The sequence below is a fragment of the Coffea arabica genome, chromosome 6e, assembly GCF_036785885.1.
Source record: "Coffea arabica cultivar ET-39 chromosome 6e, Coffea Arabica ET-39 HiFi, whole genome shotgun sequence".
Taxonomy (NCBI): domain Eukaryota; kingdom Viridiplantae; phylum Streptophyta; class Magnoliopsida; order Gentianales; family Rubiaceae; genus Coffea; species Coffea arabica.
In genome coordinates this window covers 19,868,566-19,882,258 of record NC_092321.1, presented here as the reverse complement: position 1 = coordinate 19,882,258, position 13,693 = coordinate 19,868,566, and the positions used below count along the sequence as shown (strand labels likewise).

Below are 13,693 nucleotides of genomic sequence, written 5' to 3'. Positions count from 1 at the left end.
GAAATTAGTGGTATGAATAAATGAAATAAAAAATAAAAAAGAGAAAAATATATTTAATTAGAATTCTTATTACCTATTTAGTACAATTTCATTGTAATTTGCATCTCATTTCATTTTATAACTCTTAATATCACCATTTAAAATTTAGGAGAATATAATGATTCAAAATCAAAATATTGGGAATCAAAAGTGCAAATTCAAAGTTGTTGACTATCTGCAATTTGATGTTGATTGTTAATCATTCTTGAATTTTGTTAGTTGCCCTAAGTGTGCCTAAAATCATAAACTTTAAGGAGTAGATTTGCTTTAGATGAAACACATTAGGGACTAATTTTGGACACAGACCAAACATTGGAGACCAAAATTGCACTCTCTCTAAAACAAACACGTTTTCTATTATTTAATTTCCTTAAAAGTTTCCCTCCTTCATTATGGTGATTCAATGTTCGTGTTTATTGTATCTTTTTTTTATTTTTATTGCACTTAAGTGAATGATTCCTATACGAATTATGATGACACTATAAGGTCAACACATAAAATAATGTTAAAATCTTTAGTTTTTAAAGAGTAATTTTGTTATTTTTTAGATTGTACAAGTTGTTTGAAGGGTAGTGTTATCAATTTGAAGTCAATAAAATTAGTCAATGATTAAGTATTTAAACAAAACTATAATGAAGGGCTGATACAGCTTATTTCAAACTTGGAGGGGATATAGATGTTAAATCAAAATTAGTGGGTAAAGTGAAGATTATCATACATGTAATTGGCCTAAAAGTATCATTTAAAACCATGTTCATAAGTTGAGGGACCTAATAAACGCTTCTAAAGAGTTGATGGACTAAATAGAAAGACGGGTATGAGTTAAAGAACCATCTATGTGAGTTACCCTAAATTTTCAGCAATAAAGGTATAGACTTTAGACATTTTTAGTCTTAATTTAGACTTTAGATTGAAATGTTTCACCACCACGATAGTTTGACAATAAAAGCTGGCACTATGTGATGCCTAAAGTGCGACCCTAACATCTAATTTTGCCTTGAGATCCAAGCATCAATATGAATGACACCAACTAATTTGTCGCATTTGTGATTGTGATTATGACATATAGTTGCCTAAACTTATCGGACAGAACCAAAAGTCCTAAAATCAACCTAGTTTGACAATAAAAGCTGGCACTGTGTGATACCTAAACTGCGACCCTAACATCTAATTTTGCCTTGAGATCCAAACATCAATATGAATGACACCAACTAATTTATCGGATTGGTGATTGTGATTATGGCATATAGTTGCCTAAACTTATCGGACAGAACCAAAAAGTCCTACAATCAACCTTCCTCCTCAAGCACTTGAAGGACATGAACATCAATGTTACATTAGCTTAACATTAGATTATTTAAAGGTGCCCGTCACAGATAGAATCCCAATGCTTCCATGATAGTATCCTCACCGTCCCAGAAAGAAGAAACTAATTAGGAAGCTGAAAAAGTATCTTGTGGGCATTTGTTGAGCCAAAAAGTCTACCAAGCAAGAAAAAAAATATCTAAACCAAGCAAGAAAATGTTTGCCAAGAATACCTTGCACGTCATTAGATATGTTTCGACTGGACTCGTCAGAAATCTTCAAGTTTCACGGGCTTGTGCCAAATTTCTGCTGGGATTCTCCATATATGCCTGAAATGGAAACATCTTGCCTTTCTTCTCACCAGTTTTGCTTATGCAACTGTAGAGCAAGTTGCATGATGGACGCGAGGAGAAATCCGTCTGTAGCAGGTACTCTCTCACTACTTTACGGCACGTCAAGAACTGGCTTCATGGTCTAAAATGCACAAAAATCCACGCGCATGAGAGGAGAACTAGGGCAGCAAACAAATCGAGCCGATCGCGAGGGACTCGAATTCGACACTAAGTCTGGTCAACATCGAGTTCAAGTCGAGATCGAACTGATCAAGTCAAACTCGAGTTCGAACTCGAGTTTAAAAATACTAAGATCGTTAACTCGCGAGTTGGATCGAACTCGATTACATATTTTATTTTTTATTTTAATAATAAAATTATATATCTATCCCTAATATTTTATTATTTGTTAAGAAAAATTATTATTTTATTTATTTTTTAAAAATAAAATAATTATTCTGTTTATTTTTTTAGCTCGAGTTCGAGTTTCATAAATCTAAGTCAAGATTCGACTCGATTAGTCCAAATCTCAATTCGGTTCGACTCGTTTGCACCCCTAAAGAGAACTAGCGGATGACTTGGACTAAAAATTATAAACAAAGAATAAAAAATAGTGGCTGGCAGTGGAAGGAGCATGTAAAACAATAGTATAAAACAACTCCGAAGTGCAAATTGTTGTGGGATATCCTTGCAATTTACAAGAGGGACTGAAGTTGCAGTAACCTTGTGGGCAAATGCAATATTGACAAATGAATAGAAAAATGTACGTTATTAAATATTGGATACGTGTGTCAGTATACATGACCACCTAGTTGACAAAATATTGAATTTATAATTGATATTGAAATACAAATTTATTTGGTGATCAAAGTCCACCTGAGAATAAAAATTATTGTAAATACACGTATTCTGCTCTTAAATGAAGAAAAATGAAGTGGGCAAATGAAAAAACAGAAAGCAAAAAAGGAACAAATGAAAATATACCTGTATTTTTTGTCACGTAACCTTGAAATATATTTGCAGTATTTGACGTTACAATTTATATGCACAATGAAAATAAGTTGTTTAAGGACGTATAGTTGGAATAGTGCCGATGAAATGGTTAAAGCACGACCAATTAGTTGAGGAGTTGAAGAGCGGCAGTATGGGAAAATTTTGTGGACACAGGCCCGAACAGTTGTAAGGAAAATCATTCAGATCGATTTTATACAAAATGCATAAAATATAATTTTGTATGCATACGGTGTAATTGACTTTCAATAACTTGTAACTATAAAATAAAATTTTGTGAATTTCACACATGATGTGAAAAATAATGTATAAAATATAATTTAAATTTTATATTTTTTTTTTGTCAAATCTTAGCCTTGAACGCTTCAGGAACTCCTCCACATTGGACAGCCTTTGTCGTGTCCATTATAGTTCGGACGCATACTCACTTCCTATAGTGGGAAGTTCCTACTATAGACCCATCCGCCGTATGAGGGCAGAAAACTTATACCGACTTTTCTGTGTATGATTGTGTAACTTGTCACGTCCCTTCATGTAAAAATCCAAACGTGTGATATGTGTATGATTGTGTACGTAACTTGTCACGTCTCTTCATGTGAAAATCCAAACATGTGAGATTCCTCTGTATGTTGTATAAAACATCGTCTAGAAAATTAATGATCATAGTAAGTGAGGGTTCTTAATCTTTTCTTTTTTGCTACTGAAAAATTTGAGTGAATTCGATTTCGATTATCACCACGGTACAGAGATTCTTACACATCACTCATCAATATAGTTCTGATCATATCGATAATTAGATTCGATAACATCTTTTGTAAAAAAATTAGCCCGTCCTTAATAATTGAGATAATTTGTGTTGACATCAAGTTCGTATTCTTCAAGCCGCTTTCAATGAGAATTAGATAAGACAAGATTTATAGTTTTATGGGTATGTCAGGTGGATTGCCCTGGTAGGTTTCATGCACCATAAGGGCAAACGAAAGTTAAATTTTGTAATTTTCTTAAAACTGGACAGCTTTTTTAGGAGAATCATGTAGACAACTTTCTTGACCTTTCTTACCGACCACCGAAATCTAGCATCCATACCAGTTATGATGAGGTCAACCATTCCAATGTTTATGGAGTTACTTTAAAAACTTGGACCTAAATCATGAATTTTGGCATTTCTTATCAATCTAATGTGGAATTCGGTGTGATTATGAATTCGTTATTCATTTCCTCGTGAAAGAAATTGAAAAAAAAAAATTTTTGACGTGCCTTTTGGGTTGTGTACGAAAAATTACTATATCTAACTTTGGAATTCTAGTAGGAACGCTGTAATTTTAAAAGTTATAGACATATTTTGAACTGCCTAAAACTTTAACTAAAACCGGGTACACTGTATACTTTAACTAAAACTTCATTCATGCACGAAGGACAAATTACTGCAACATTTTGCATACTTTTGAATATCAAGAGTAATTAGGAGCAAAAATAGAAAACCTGTTTTTGAAAGCTTATTATTTTCCTATGATTATATAACAAGAAGTTCTTCTTCATCATCTAATCCCTCCCTTTGGAACCATCAAATTCATCGCAAACAAAACCAATCGAAACCATCAAGATTATCAGCAGGTGGATGCATGTGCTTTTGTTTTTAAACATAGATAAAACAAGAGATGCAAGAATGTTGGAGAATTGGTAAAAAGGGCACGCCCTTAATGCTTAATCATAAACCCTGTTAGGCCTAGTACCAGTCTAGCATGACAAGATATAAGTTATAAACAGCTGCACAAACACAACTTGTGTATTTTTTTTTTTTTGAATGATTTACAATTTTTTATGTGCAGGTTATAGCAAAACAAAGCCTGTTTTTTTATACCAAAACAAAGCCTACTTAAAAGTTTCGCCGCCCGGGGTCGCTGCGTGGGGCCGTGGCGCACTCCTCCGGTTTGGTATGTCGGCTCGGATTCTAAGGGTTCGAGTCGGGGCATGTTCCGGGTTATCCAAAAAAAAAAAAAAACCTACTTAAAAGTTTTCTACAATTTTTCGTGCAACATTAGGACATGTACATATTTCCTGTAAAACAGCTTCGAATTTTAACTACTCCTATTTATTCTAATCTTTTTATCTTTCACATGTTTTCCAATTTTATACTCTATAAAAGGTATGTAAGGGACAGTGAATTTCCCAACACAAGTTTCGTGGCTTTAGAGGATTTTTGGGCCTATCTAATCTGTAATATATACAGCTTCAAATTTTTAATTATGTAACAATCAGATTTTAATATACTATGAAAATTTCTTGTAAAAAATATTTTTTTTTTGAGATTTAAGTATTATCCCAAGTTCCCATTGAGGTTTTTATAACTACACGATTAGCGTAATAGAACATCAAGGATGAGATTTTTGTTGTTAATTCATGTGAGAAAACCGTCTCTAACTATGATCATTTTCTAGATGATGTTTTATACAACACAAGTGTTAGAAAGAACATAGAATTTATTTAGAAAAAATATATAGGAAATATTTGAAAGAGCAGTATTATGAAGTCAATTTATTACTATTTTATATTTGGATAACTTCATTATTTGTAAAAAGTTAATAATTAACTTAATAAATGTTAGGAGTTTTAATATCGTATTGGTGCTTAATTGGAGTGTGGATTTAATATGGAAGGGTGTGGATTTTGTTCCTCCCTATAAATAATAACTAATAACTAATAACTAAAGTCAAGTTGTGAAATAAGGCTAGCGCTTCTATTTTCGGGCACATTCTAGATGTTTTTCATCAACAAGATTCGCTTTGGATCAAATGGGTGCAGTCTTATTTGCTTAAGGATTGTGATTTTTTGGAGCGTTGATCCCAAGCCTAATGATTCTTGGAATTTAACTAAATTACTTGAAACTTAGAGCTTGCTAAACGGTGTATTCATATGATTATAGTTAATAGTAAGTTTATGGTCCTGTTTAATGACCCAATTCAACACTTAAATTTAATAAATTTGTACCTTAATATCTCCAACATGTTTGATAACAAAAAATAGAACGTTTTTAATTAATTGAGTGACTTTGAATTATTTAGGCCAAAACTTACTTAAAACAATAAGTGATACGTTGGTCACTTATCATTTAATGCAGAATACTCTCAAATATTAAGATTTTAATGTTTAACAATTCAATAACTTAACAGATTCAATTTTCAGCTTTATCTCTTTGTGGCATGACTGGTGGCAGCATCAAGGACCACTTTGCTCCTCTTGCATTCTATATTTGTTTAGCAGCAAGTCAGCAGGACTAAACCTAAAGTTGATAGTATCATTGAGAATGATGGCCGGAAAATGGACTTGTTGCAGGAAATTATAAGAAGTGAGGCCTTGCAGCTGATACGGGCTGCTGCTCCATTCTTCAGAAACTAACTAACGAGCCCTTTTCAGTTGAGTTCTGTCTAGTTTAGTGAGGTTCCTGTAACTTTTACAATATTTCATGTAAATTCATACAATTCTGGTGATAATCATGAATTTTACTCCAATTGAGTTGTATGAACCGACAAATTTCATGATTATACTCAATATTGTAAGAATTAAGACCAGGGGTATTTCATGTCTGGATCTACATGGATCCTCCTGATTCTGTTTTTGGGTACCAGGCACGGTTCAAAGATTCGGTCGAACCGTCACGGGAACAGAGCTCTCCGATGCGATACCAGTACGAGATAACTCTGAAATAATGAACTATCGAAAACTCGATCGAGACGTCTCCGAGACAGATAGAAATAGCCGAATCGCTCTGAGTCATCTTGAATTAACTCGAATTTTTATTTTTTTTGCTAATTTTTTTAATATTATTTATAATTTTTAGAATATTAAATGTTTCATAATTTGCATCTCGTCAAGACTGCGACCGATATATTGAAATCGATGTGAAACGGTCCAGACCACGACTGCGACTTTGAACTATGGTACGAGGTAAGCAAGGAGTGTATTTCACCAAATCCGCTTCAGCTCAACCACTGTGTTGAGACATGCTTTCATACTATTGCTTGTAGGACAGTTTAGCTACTAAAGATAGGCTTTTGTGATGGGAAATGGATGTAGAACCACTGTTTCAGTTCTGTTATTTACCTCCTGAACCTTTATTGGTCTCACTTTTTTTTCTACTGTCCATACTATTGCTTGTCCTCTCCAATGTTTTAAAAACCGGACCGGTTCAATCTTGGTTCAATGAATTTTAAAAAAAATAATTTATATAAATATATATATGCACAAAATATGACATGTAATGGACTAATTTAATACTTTACATGATGAAAAGTTTACTATTTTTGAATAACTTGGATTTTTAAAAATAAATTATTTATTTTTGAATTATAAGTTAAAACAAATAAATTTCATCTCAATTTCAATTATATCTACCAAAAAATCTTAAATCCAACCCAAAAATATCAAAATATTTTGAAATTATACAAAATTCACGTCTATGAGAATTTAGACATTGTGAACTTAAATTTTAATTTACGTTTTGGGATTTAGAGATTGTAATTTAAAAAAGAAAGTTTGGAGTTCGAAAGAAGTCAAGAGAATCGAAAATAGAAATACAAACTTGATAAGAAACAAAAAATGAGATAAAAGTAAGTGATTGTGGCATTAAATAATTTGGGTTAAAAATAATAATTCTTTTTTATCTTTTTTAATTTAATGGACAAAAATAAAATTAAAAGATGTAAGAAAACATCAATAAATTAAAAATAAAGATGTTTGATTAAAAAGGAAGTGACAAAAGAAAAGAGAAAAAGAGAGAGAGAATTGAAGATTAAAAAGAAAGAGTCATGAGAGAATGAGATTTTGTAAGAAAAATGAAAAAAAAATATGAGTGTTTGTTTTATATAAATAAGTTATAAAAAAATTAATAAGATGTGATAGTGCAACGGTTACTATATTGGCCTTCTATTACAAAGGTCATGAGTTCGAATCTTGAAAGTTATATTTTGCAAAACTTAAAAAAAAAATAAAATGAGGAAAACTCGAAAATCGAAAAAAAACCGGTTCAATCCGGTTTCGACGGTTTCACGGTTGGATCGATTTTTGACCGATTTTCTAGCATAGTCAACCCTAACATAGAACCGGACCGGTGCCATGGCCGGTTCGTGGTTCAACCGGTCGAACCGGCCGGTCCGGTCCAGTTTTCAAAAACATTGGTCCTCTCTTGCCTTGCCATCGCAAGGACACTGAACCACACAAATCCTAACTTAAAATGGACCTTCATTGAAACACTGGTACATCTCAGTCTCAATAATTTCACTGGAACATAGATGGCGTGTTATGCAGTAATTACATTTGCGAAAGCAGCAGCTTCAAGCTTGATGAAATCAACTGCAAGAACATGTTTTAAATGATGATTAAATGAAGAAACTAATAAATTAAACAGTCTCAGACATGAGGTTCCTTGGTACAAACAAATGATTTGCACTACTCGGGAAGGTTAAGCAAGACCAGATAGATGCATAACTTACCTATTCTAAGGTCATTCATCAATCAGGAGCGAACAAGAACAAAAACAAATGCTAGAAAGCATCAATCAATCATATTTGCCAGAATGCAGTCTAAAACTATGGCTCCCAGTGATAGTTGGATATGTATGGTCGCATTTTTTATTTTTACTAGCAACTGCATTCCTTCTCTCCTTGCCTTTACTAGTAATTCACAGCGAATTCCAACGATTCAAAGGGTCCTGGTTGCCCTGGTTTCAGATTTTTCAGGCGTCTTGTTGATACATATAAATTTGCCACACCCCATTATTGTGTCCAAAAGTTACCCTAAAAATGTGTGGGGCAATGGTAGATGAACTCTAGGGCAGCTTTTGGTTGGCCCAGAAGTTGAGCAAAATGTTTCTACAGAAAACAACAAGGACGAGGGGTGATGGTGGGAAAAACTAGGAAAGGGTTGTCAAATAAGCCAAAGGGGGCTCGGTGTGTTGGGTAGTGACGGTAAAAGATCAGTGAAGAGTTTGATCGTTGATCCCTACCAATGGTTGGGTCATAATCTCAATCATATTTGCATTAATTGCCACTACATATGAGCCTTCACTGGTGCACTTTGTCTTCAACATGATGAAGTTCAAATTAGGCCTACAGTGCTTACTTCTCAATTTTGCCGAAGTACTCATCATCTTGTCGGTTTAAGAAATGCTGCATTGGTGGTGCCCTCAATATGCTTATCACAAGGGCTAGCCCAACAGGCCTGTGGGATTTGGGGAGCCTCAAGCAGCTTTCCCCGACGCCATAGTTTTTCAAGATTCCAAGCTGAAGTTGTAAGACTTCGACATCAGGCCCCAGTCTATCTGCAATCCCAACTGGCTATTCAAGTTTACAGCACATACAGGACCCAGCACATCTCATTTGGTGATTTCTTCAGTGGATTTCCACTCATCTCAACATAAGTTGATACGAAGAAAATATAGGCCATCCAATTGTGTTGATAGGACATTCATCTTCAAAAATCTACACTCTTAAAATGTACGAGGATTGCCTTTCAATGAAGGAAAAGGAGAACATGGCTGCTGTAGCTATGAGATCGTATTTTGCTATTTTTTAGTTTGAATTGCCACTGAGCATCTTGTACGCCTCTGCACAGTAAATGCTATAGCAGAGAAAAGATGCAAGGAAATTAACTGGAAAATGCGCATATCCTACAACTAGTTCAGCTTAAGGTAGGGAATTGAAATTGTCAAACTCTTCCAGACCAGTTGCTTGGTAGAGGACTAGCTGTAAAAGTTACCCGATGAGAAAAGAAAATCAACCTTGGGCTTAATGACATGGTGAAATGCAGTTACAGCTAAGCTTCAGATAGCTTTGCAGTTTCTATACAAATCAGCAGCTGCATGACAAGCAGGGAATGTAAAGAAAAATAGGTTCTATCACAAGCGGAATACTTTCGCCAGTGACAATGAGGAAAGGCGTCCACAACTAAGGTATTCATTATGTAGCAATCATCAAGTTCATTAGAAGGTCTGTCACCTATTCGATGATCTTGTATCCGTTTCCTGAAATACAGACTTTGTGTGATCAGTAAAATAAGATCAATGGGTATTTGCAAAGGATCAGATTGCCGTACATCAGAACAAAGATCCAATCTCAACCATTAGAACATCTGATGCATACCTACCAGTCTTAACCGTGATGTGTTTTTAGATGTATGGCCACAAATATGAAGAAATCAAAACAACAATGAAATAAGAAGTGAAGTTTGAAACAGTAATTTCATTAGTCAGTCTTATGCAGAGTGTCACCGAGGGCATGCAAATGAAACATGAAATTTCTGACACAATAATTTCAATTTCCAAATTCTGGGAGGTAAACCTAAGTGAAAAGCTTACTTGAACTAAATATAGAGCCTTCAAAAGATGTAGTCAGTATCTTATGTTTTCGTTCATTATATAGTCATTGCTAGGTAATCACTTTCAACCACCGCAGATGCCCACAACACTAAGTGACGTATTTGGAATACATCTTTAGTCCTAATTCCTCTCTCTCAATGAGAATCCATGTTTCCTTGCATCAAATGTCACCAAAATTAAAGAAGATGGAAGCGAATGCACACCCTGGTATGGCAAAATGTCCAAGAAGCAGGCAAATTTTTGTATATAAAGAGAGTTATCTTTCATTCATTTTGGCCCACAACGAACAGTCCTCAATCAAACTAGTATAATCATTTTTTCCGTTTTCATCAATGTGCAGAAATAACTGTCACAAGTATTGCTCTGTTCTATCATGTTCTCTGTAAACACTGAAGACTGGTTACATGCTTAGCACCATTAAGGAGCCGGTAATACCATCACTAAAGCTCCGCTCTTATAATAAAACAGGATTCTTCTGAATTTATGGCTGCCAAGCTACACTCATTGCACCAAAAAAAAAAAGGTCTCCAAGCCACTGATTACCACCATTAAGGCAAGGTAAAAAGAAATTGGTGTTAGAATTGATGATCCAATAGTACAGAAAGTCACATTTCTCCAATATGCCACTGATTTACCAAGACAAACAATTTTGATGTTTTATTATGCTTGTTTTCTAGGATTGAACAAATGAGGATTCAAGTAAGATTTGAAAACTTGACTAACTTGAATTGAAATGATTGATGTCATATCTGGATAGTTAACATGAACAAAATTGAGTATCTCCATCTCACACTCCTCTCTCACTGTCTCTCTCTCTCTCTAAACCATGGCTGAATATATCCGAGCTGTATCATATGGACATCGATAGTACTCAGAATCTCTATTTTAAGTAATCAAAATCGTTTTAGTCACTCTATTCTCTCAAAATAATATCCAAACACCAATAAAATTACACAATAAGCACGGTTCAAAAGGATCAAATCGTTAAATCAAGCATTTGAAATAACTGTAAACTCGTCTTACAGTAAAGAAAGGCCTTATCTTTTTCATGCAAATGAACATACAGAAGACTAAAGTTTACATTTTTAACAAAAATGAACAAAAATATACTTGACATTGTGCTATGTTCATAAAAATTTACATCTACAGAGAATTGAAAAGCTAGAGCAATTACTACAACTGCCTTTCCTCTACTAACTGCAACCTCATGTCAATCAGCCTCGCATTGAACTCCCCATCACTAACCTTCAACATCCTCGATAACGGCATTGACAATCGGTGTTGCATCAACATCCGGTGTCTTTTCTTTATCTTCCCCTCCAAATTAAACGAAAAATACTGCGGGAATCTCTTCAGCTCCTCCAAATCCCCGTTCATTTCCTCCAAGAAATATTCCAATTTCGGCCTAAAATTATTCTCTATGCTAAATGTCAACAGCACAGGTGACCTGATGACCATCTTGGCCACCTCATTATACTCAAATCCCAAACCCATCAAGAAATCAATTTTGGGGGTTAAGGTATGATCTACATTGGATACCAATAAAACAGTGGTTCGGCAAGTGATCCTATTGGCACCAACAAAACCCAATTTCATCAGGAATTCAAAAGCGGGTTTTAACTGATTCTCAACACCACTAACTAACAATCTGGGGCATCTGATTATACACTTGCGGATATCAGAAAAAGGGATTTCTACATTGTTCAACAAGAACTCAAAGACGGGGTAAATTTGATTGCTGGGGTCAGCTGTGAGGAGCTGGGGGAACATGTCAAGAATGCGGCCGAGGGCAGAGCGTTCTATACCCATGGAAGAAAGGCAATGCTCGATGGATTGTAAAGAGGAGAGAAGGGCAGAACGAAGATCTGGGTTTTTCTGGAGGGCTTTTGTGGGGTTGATTTTGAGGGATTGTAGGTAGAGGATTTTGTCCCGGAATTTTAATCCAGAGTCACCTGCTGTGATGATGGTGGGGCTGTGGTGGGAGTTGAGGACATTCTGGGAAATGAGGGGTTTGGAAGTGGAAGTGGGGCTTAAGCAGGTGGTGGAGGAGGAAGAGTAGCGAGGAGATAGGGGTTGTGGAAGAAGTAGCGGCAATCGGAGTATCATCACTGAACTGAACTGAACTTGCCAGTGAGAGGATAGGCGAGTAAAACGAAACGACATAGCAAATGCCAGCCTTAAAATCTGCCAAGGTAGAAGGGATGGTAAGTTGATTAATTCTTCAATTCTTGAGTTTTTAAACTTGCATCTCCATAAAAATAAACATACTTTAAAGTGATTCTACTAAATTTATTCAGCGAGTAGAATTTTGGAATTTCAGTAGTTAAATATCCCAGGAAGAACACTTCTTATCTGACTATCCTTTGCTAGATTTTTACATTATAACCAAGGTCACTGGAAATTCAATGCTACCATGTACACAGATGTTTTTACACACATTTTTCCTCAAGATAGAACCTTCAACAAAATCCCCCCCACTCTTTCTCTTCAGGTCTCAATGTTTGTTTGTCCTTTTTTCTAAATAAAAAGCCTTTTCACAAATTATGTTCCTAATCCATCCAATTTCCTCTTCAATAAATACACAGCCCCGAATCAAATTTACAATAACAATTTACATTAAAAAGCCAAAAGAAAGGACAGATGATAACAACAATGAGACGCAACCGAAAATTAATCCTCTAAATATTAAACCGTATACTTATGAACACTATACTTTCGGGGAAGAAAAAGGTAAAACATGCTAAAGAGAAAACGTTACCTAAACTAGGGTGCTATTAGCGGAAGGAACCTTAGGCTTAGACGCAAAGAGCAAGTGTCTTGGGAACCCCCTCCTCCATTTTCCTTCATGCCATGCTCAGAAGCCTCGTATGGGAAATTGGAATCCTGGACCAGCAGGAGCAGGAGGAATCGTTCGAAATCATCTTGATGCGATGGGAATCGATAAGTGGTTTTAGTAGAAGCTTGGGCTGGGCTACGGATAATCTTGCTGAATATGGATATAGATGGGCTTCAGCTGGCTAAACCCTTAATGGGTGCAAAAGTGATAGATGGCATGCTTTGCGATGGTTTATGTTAAACTCACACTCACTCTCCCATTTTAAATGATTGTAATACAATCATGCACGCTTTACTAACAACTATATCATGCAGGGTTTACTGGCAACTAGTGGGCTGCTTGGAAGGCTAGTTTTTTTTTTTTTATTTTGGCATAAAATTTTACTCTAATTTACTATAGAATTTGTAAGAAAAACTTTTTGTGCAGTTTTAGGTAAGGGTGCAAATGAGTCGAGTTGAGTCGAGTTTTAATCTAATCGAGTTGAGTCTCAACTTAATTTCATGAAGTTTGAACTTGAGCTCGAGTTCGACGAACTCTCAATGTAAATCTCGAATTTGAACTCGACTCAAATTCAAGTTGAGCTCGACTGGATGTCGAGTTTAGAAAAATAAAAAATAAAAAAAATAATTTTTTTAATTTAACGAATTCTGTTAGTTAACAATTTAGTTCAAAACATGAGGTGTCGTTTTGTATGTTTTGAAACCACGGAGGGCTTTTCTGTGTATTACATATACCACGGGGTTTTTTTTGTTTTTAACCCAAAAAGTAATCCGTGAATAATGGGTCCCAACAAAATCA

The 13,693-nt window shown here is 35.0% G+C and overlaps 1 protein-coding gene across 2 annotated transcripts; it reads right to left on the bottom strand.

Annotated features, from left to right (window-relative positions):
- Positions 1-9,386: 9,386 nt before the first annotated feature.
- Positions 9,387-13,135, bottom strand: LOC113691278 (transcription termination factor MTEF1, chloroplastic). Of its 2 annotated transcripts, none has more exons than XR_011817047.1 (2): positions 12,818-13,135; positions 9,387-9,705 (listed from the first exon to the last, which is right to left on the bottom strand). XR_011817047.1 is itself a non-coding variant. In XM_027209364.2 (2 exons), the coding sequence occupies exon 2, from the start codon at positions 12,220-12,222 to the stop codon at positions 11,233-11,235; it is 990 nt and encodes a 329-aa protein (XP_027065165.1). In that variant the 5' UTR covers positions 12,223-12,243; positions 12,818-13,103; the 3' UTR covers positions 11,033-11,232. The 2 variants fall into 2 exon arrangements, 1 of the variants encoding a protein (XP_027065165.1); XM_027209364.2 differs by lacking the exon at positions 9,387-9,705 and adding an exon at positions 11,033-12,243 and having other exon boundaries at positions 12,818-13,103.
- Between the last annotated feature and the right edge of the window lie 558 nt (positions 13,136-13,693).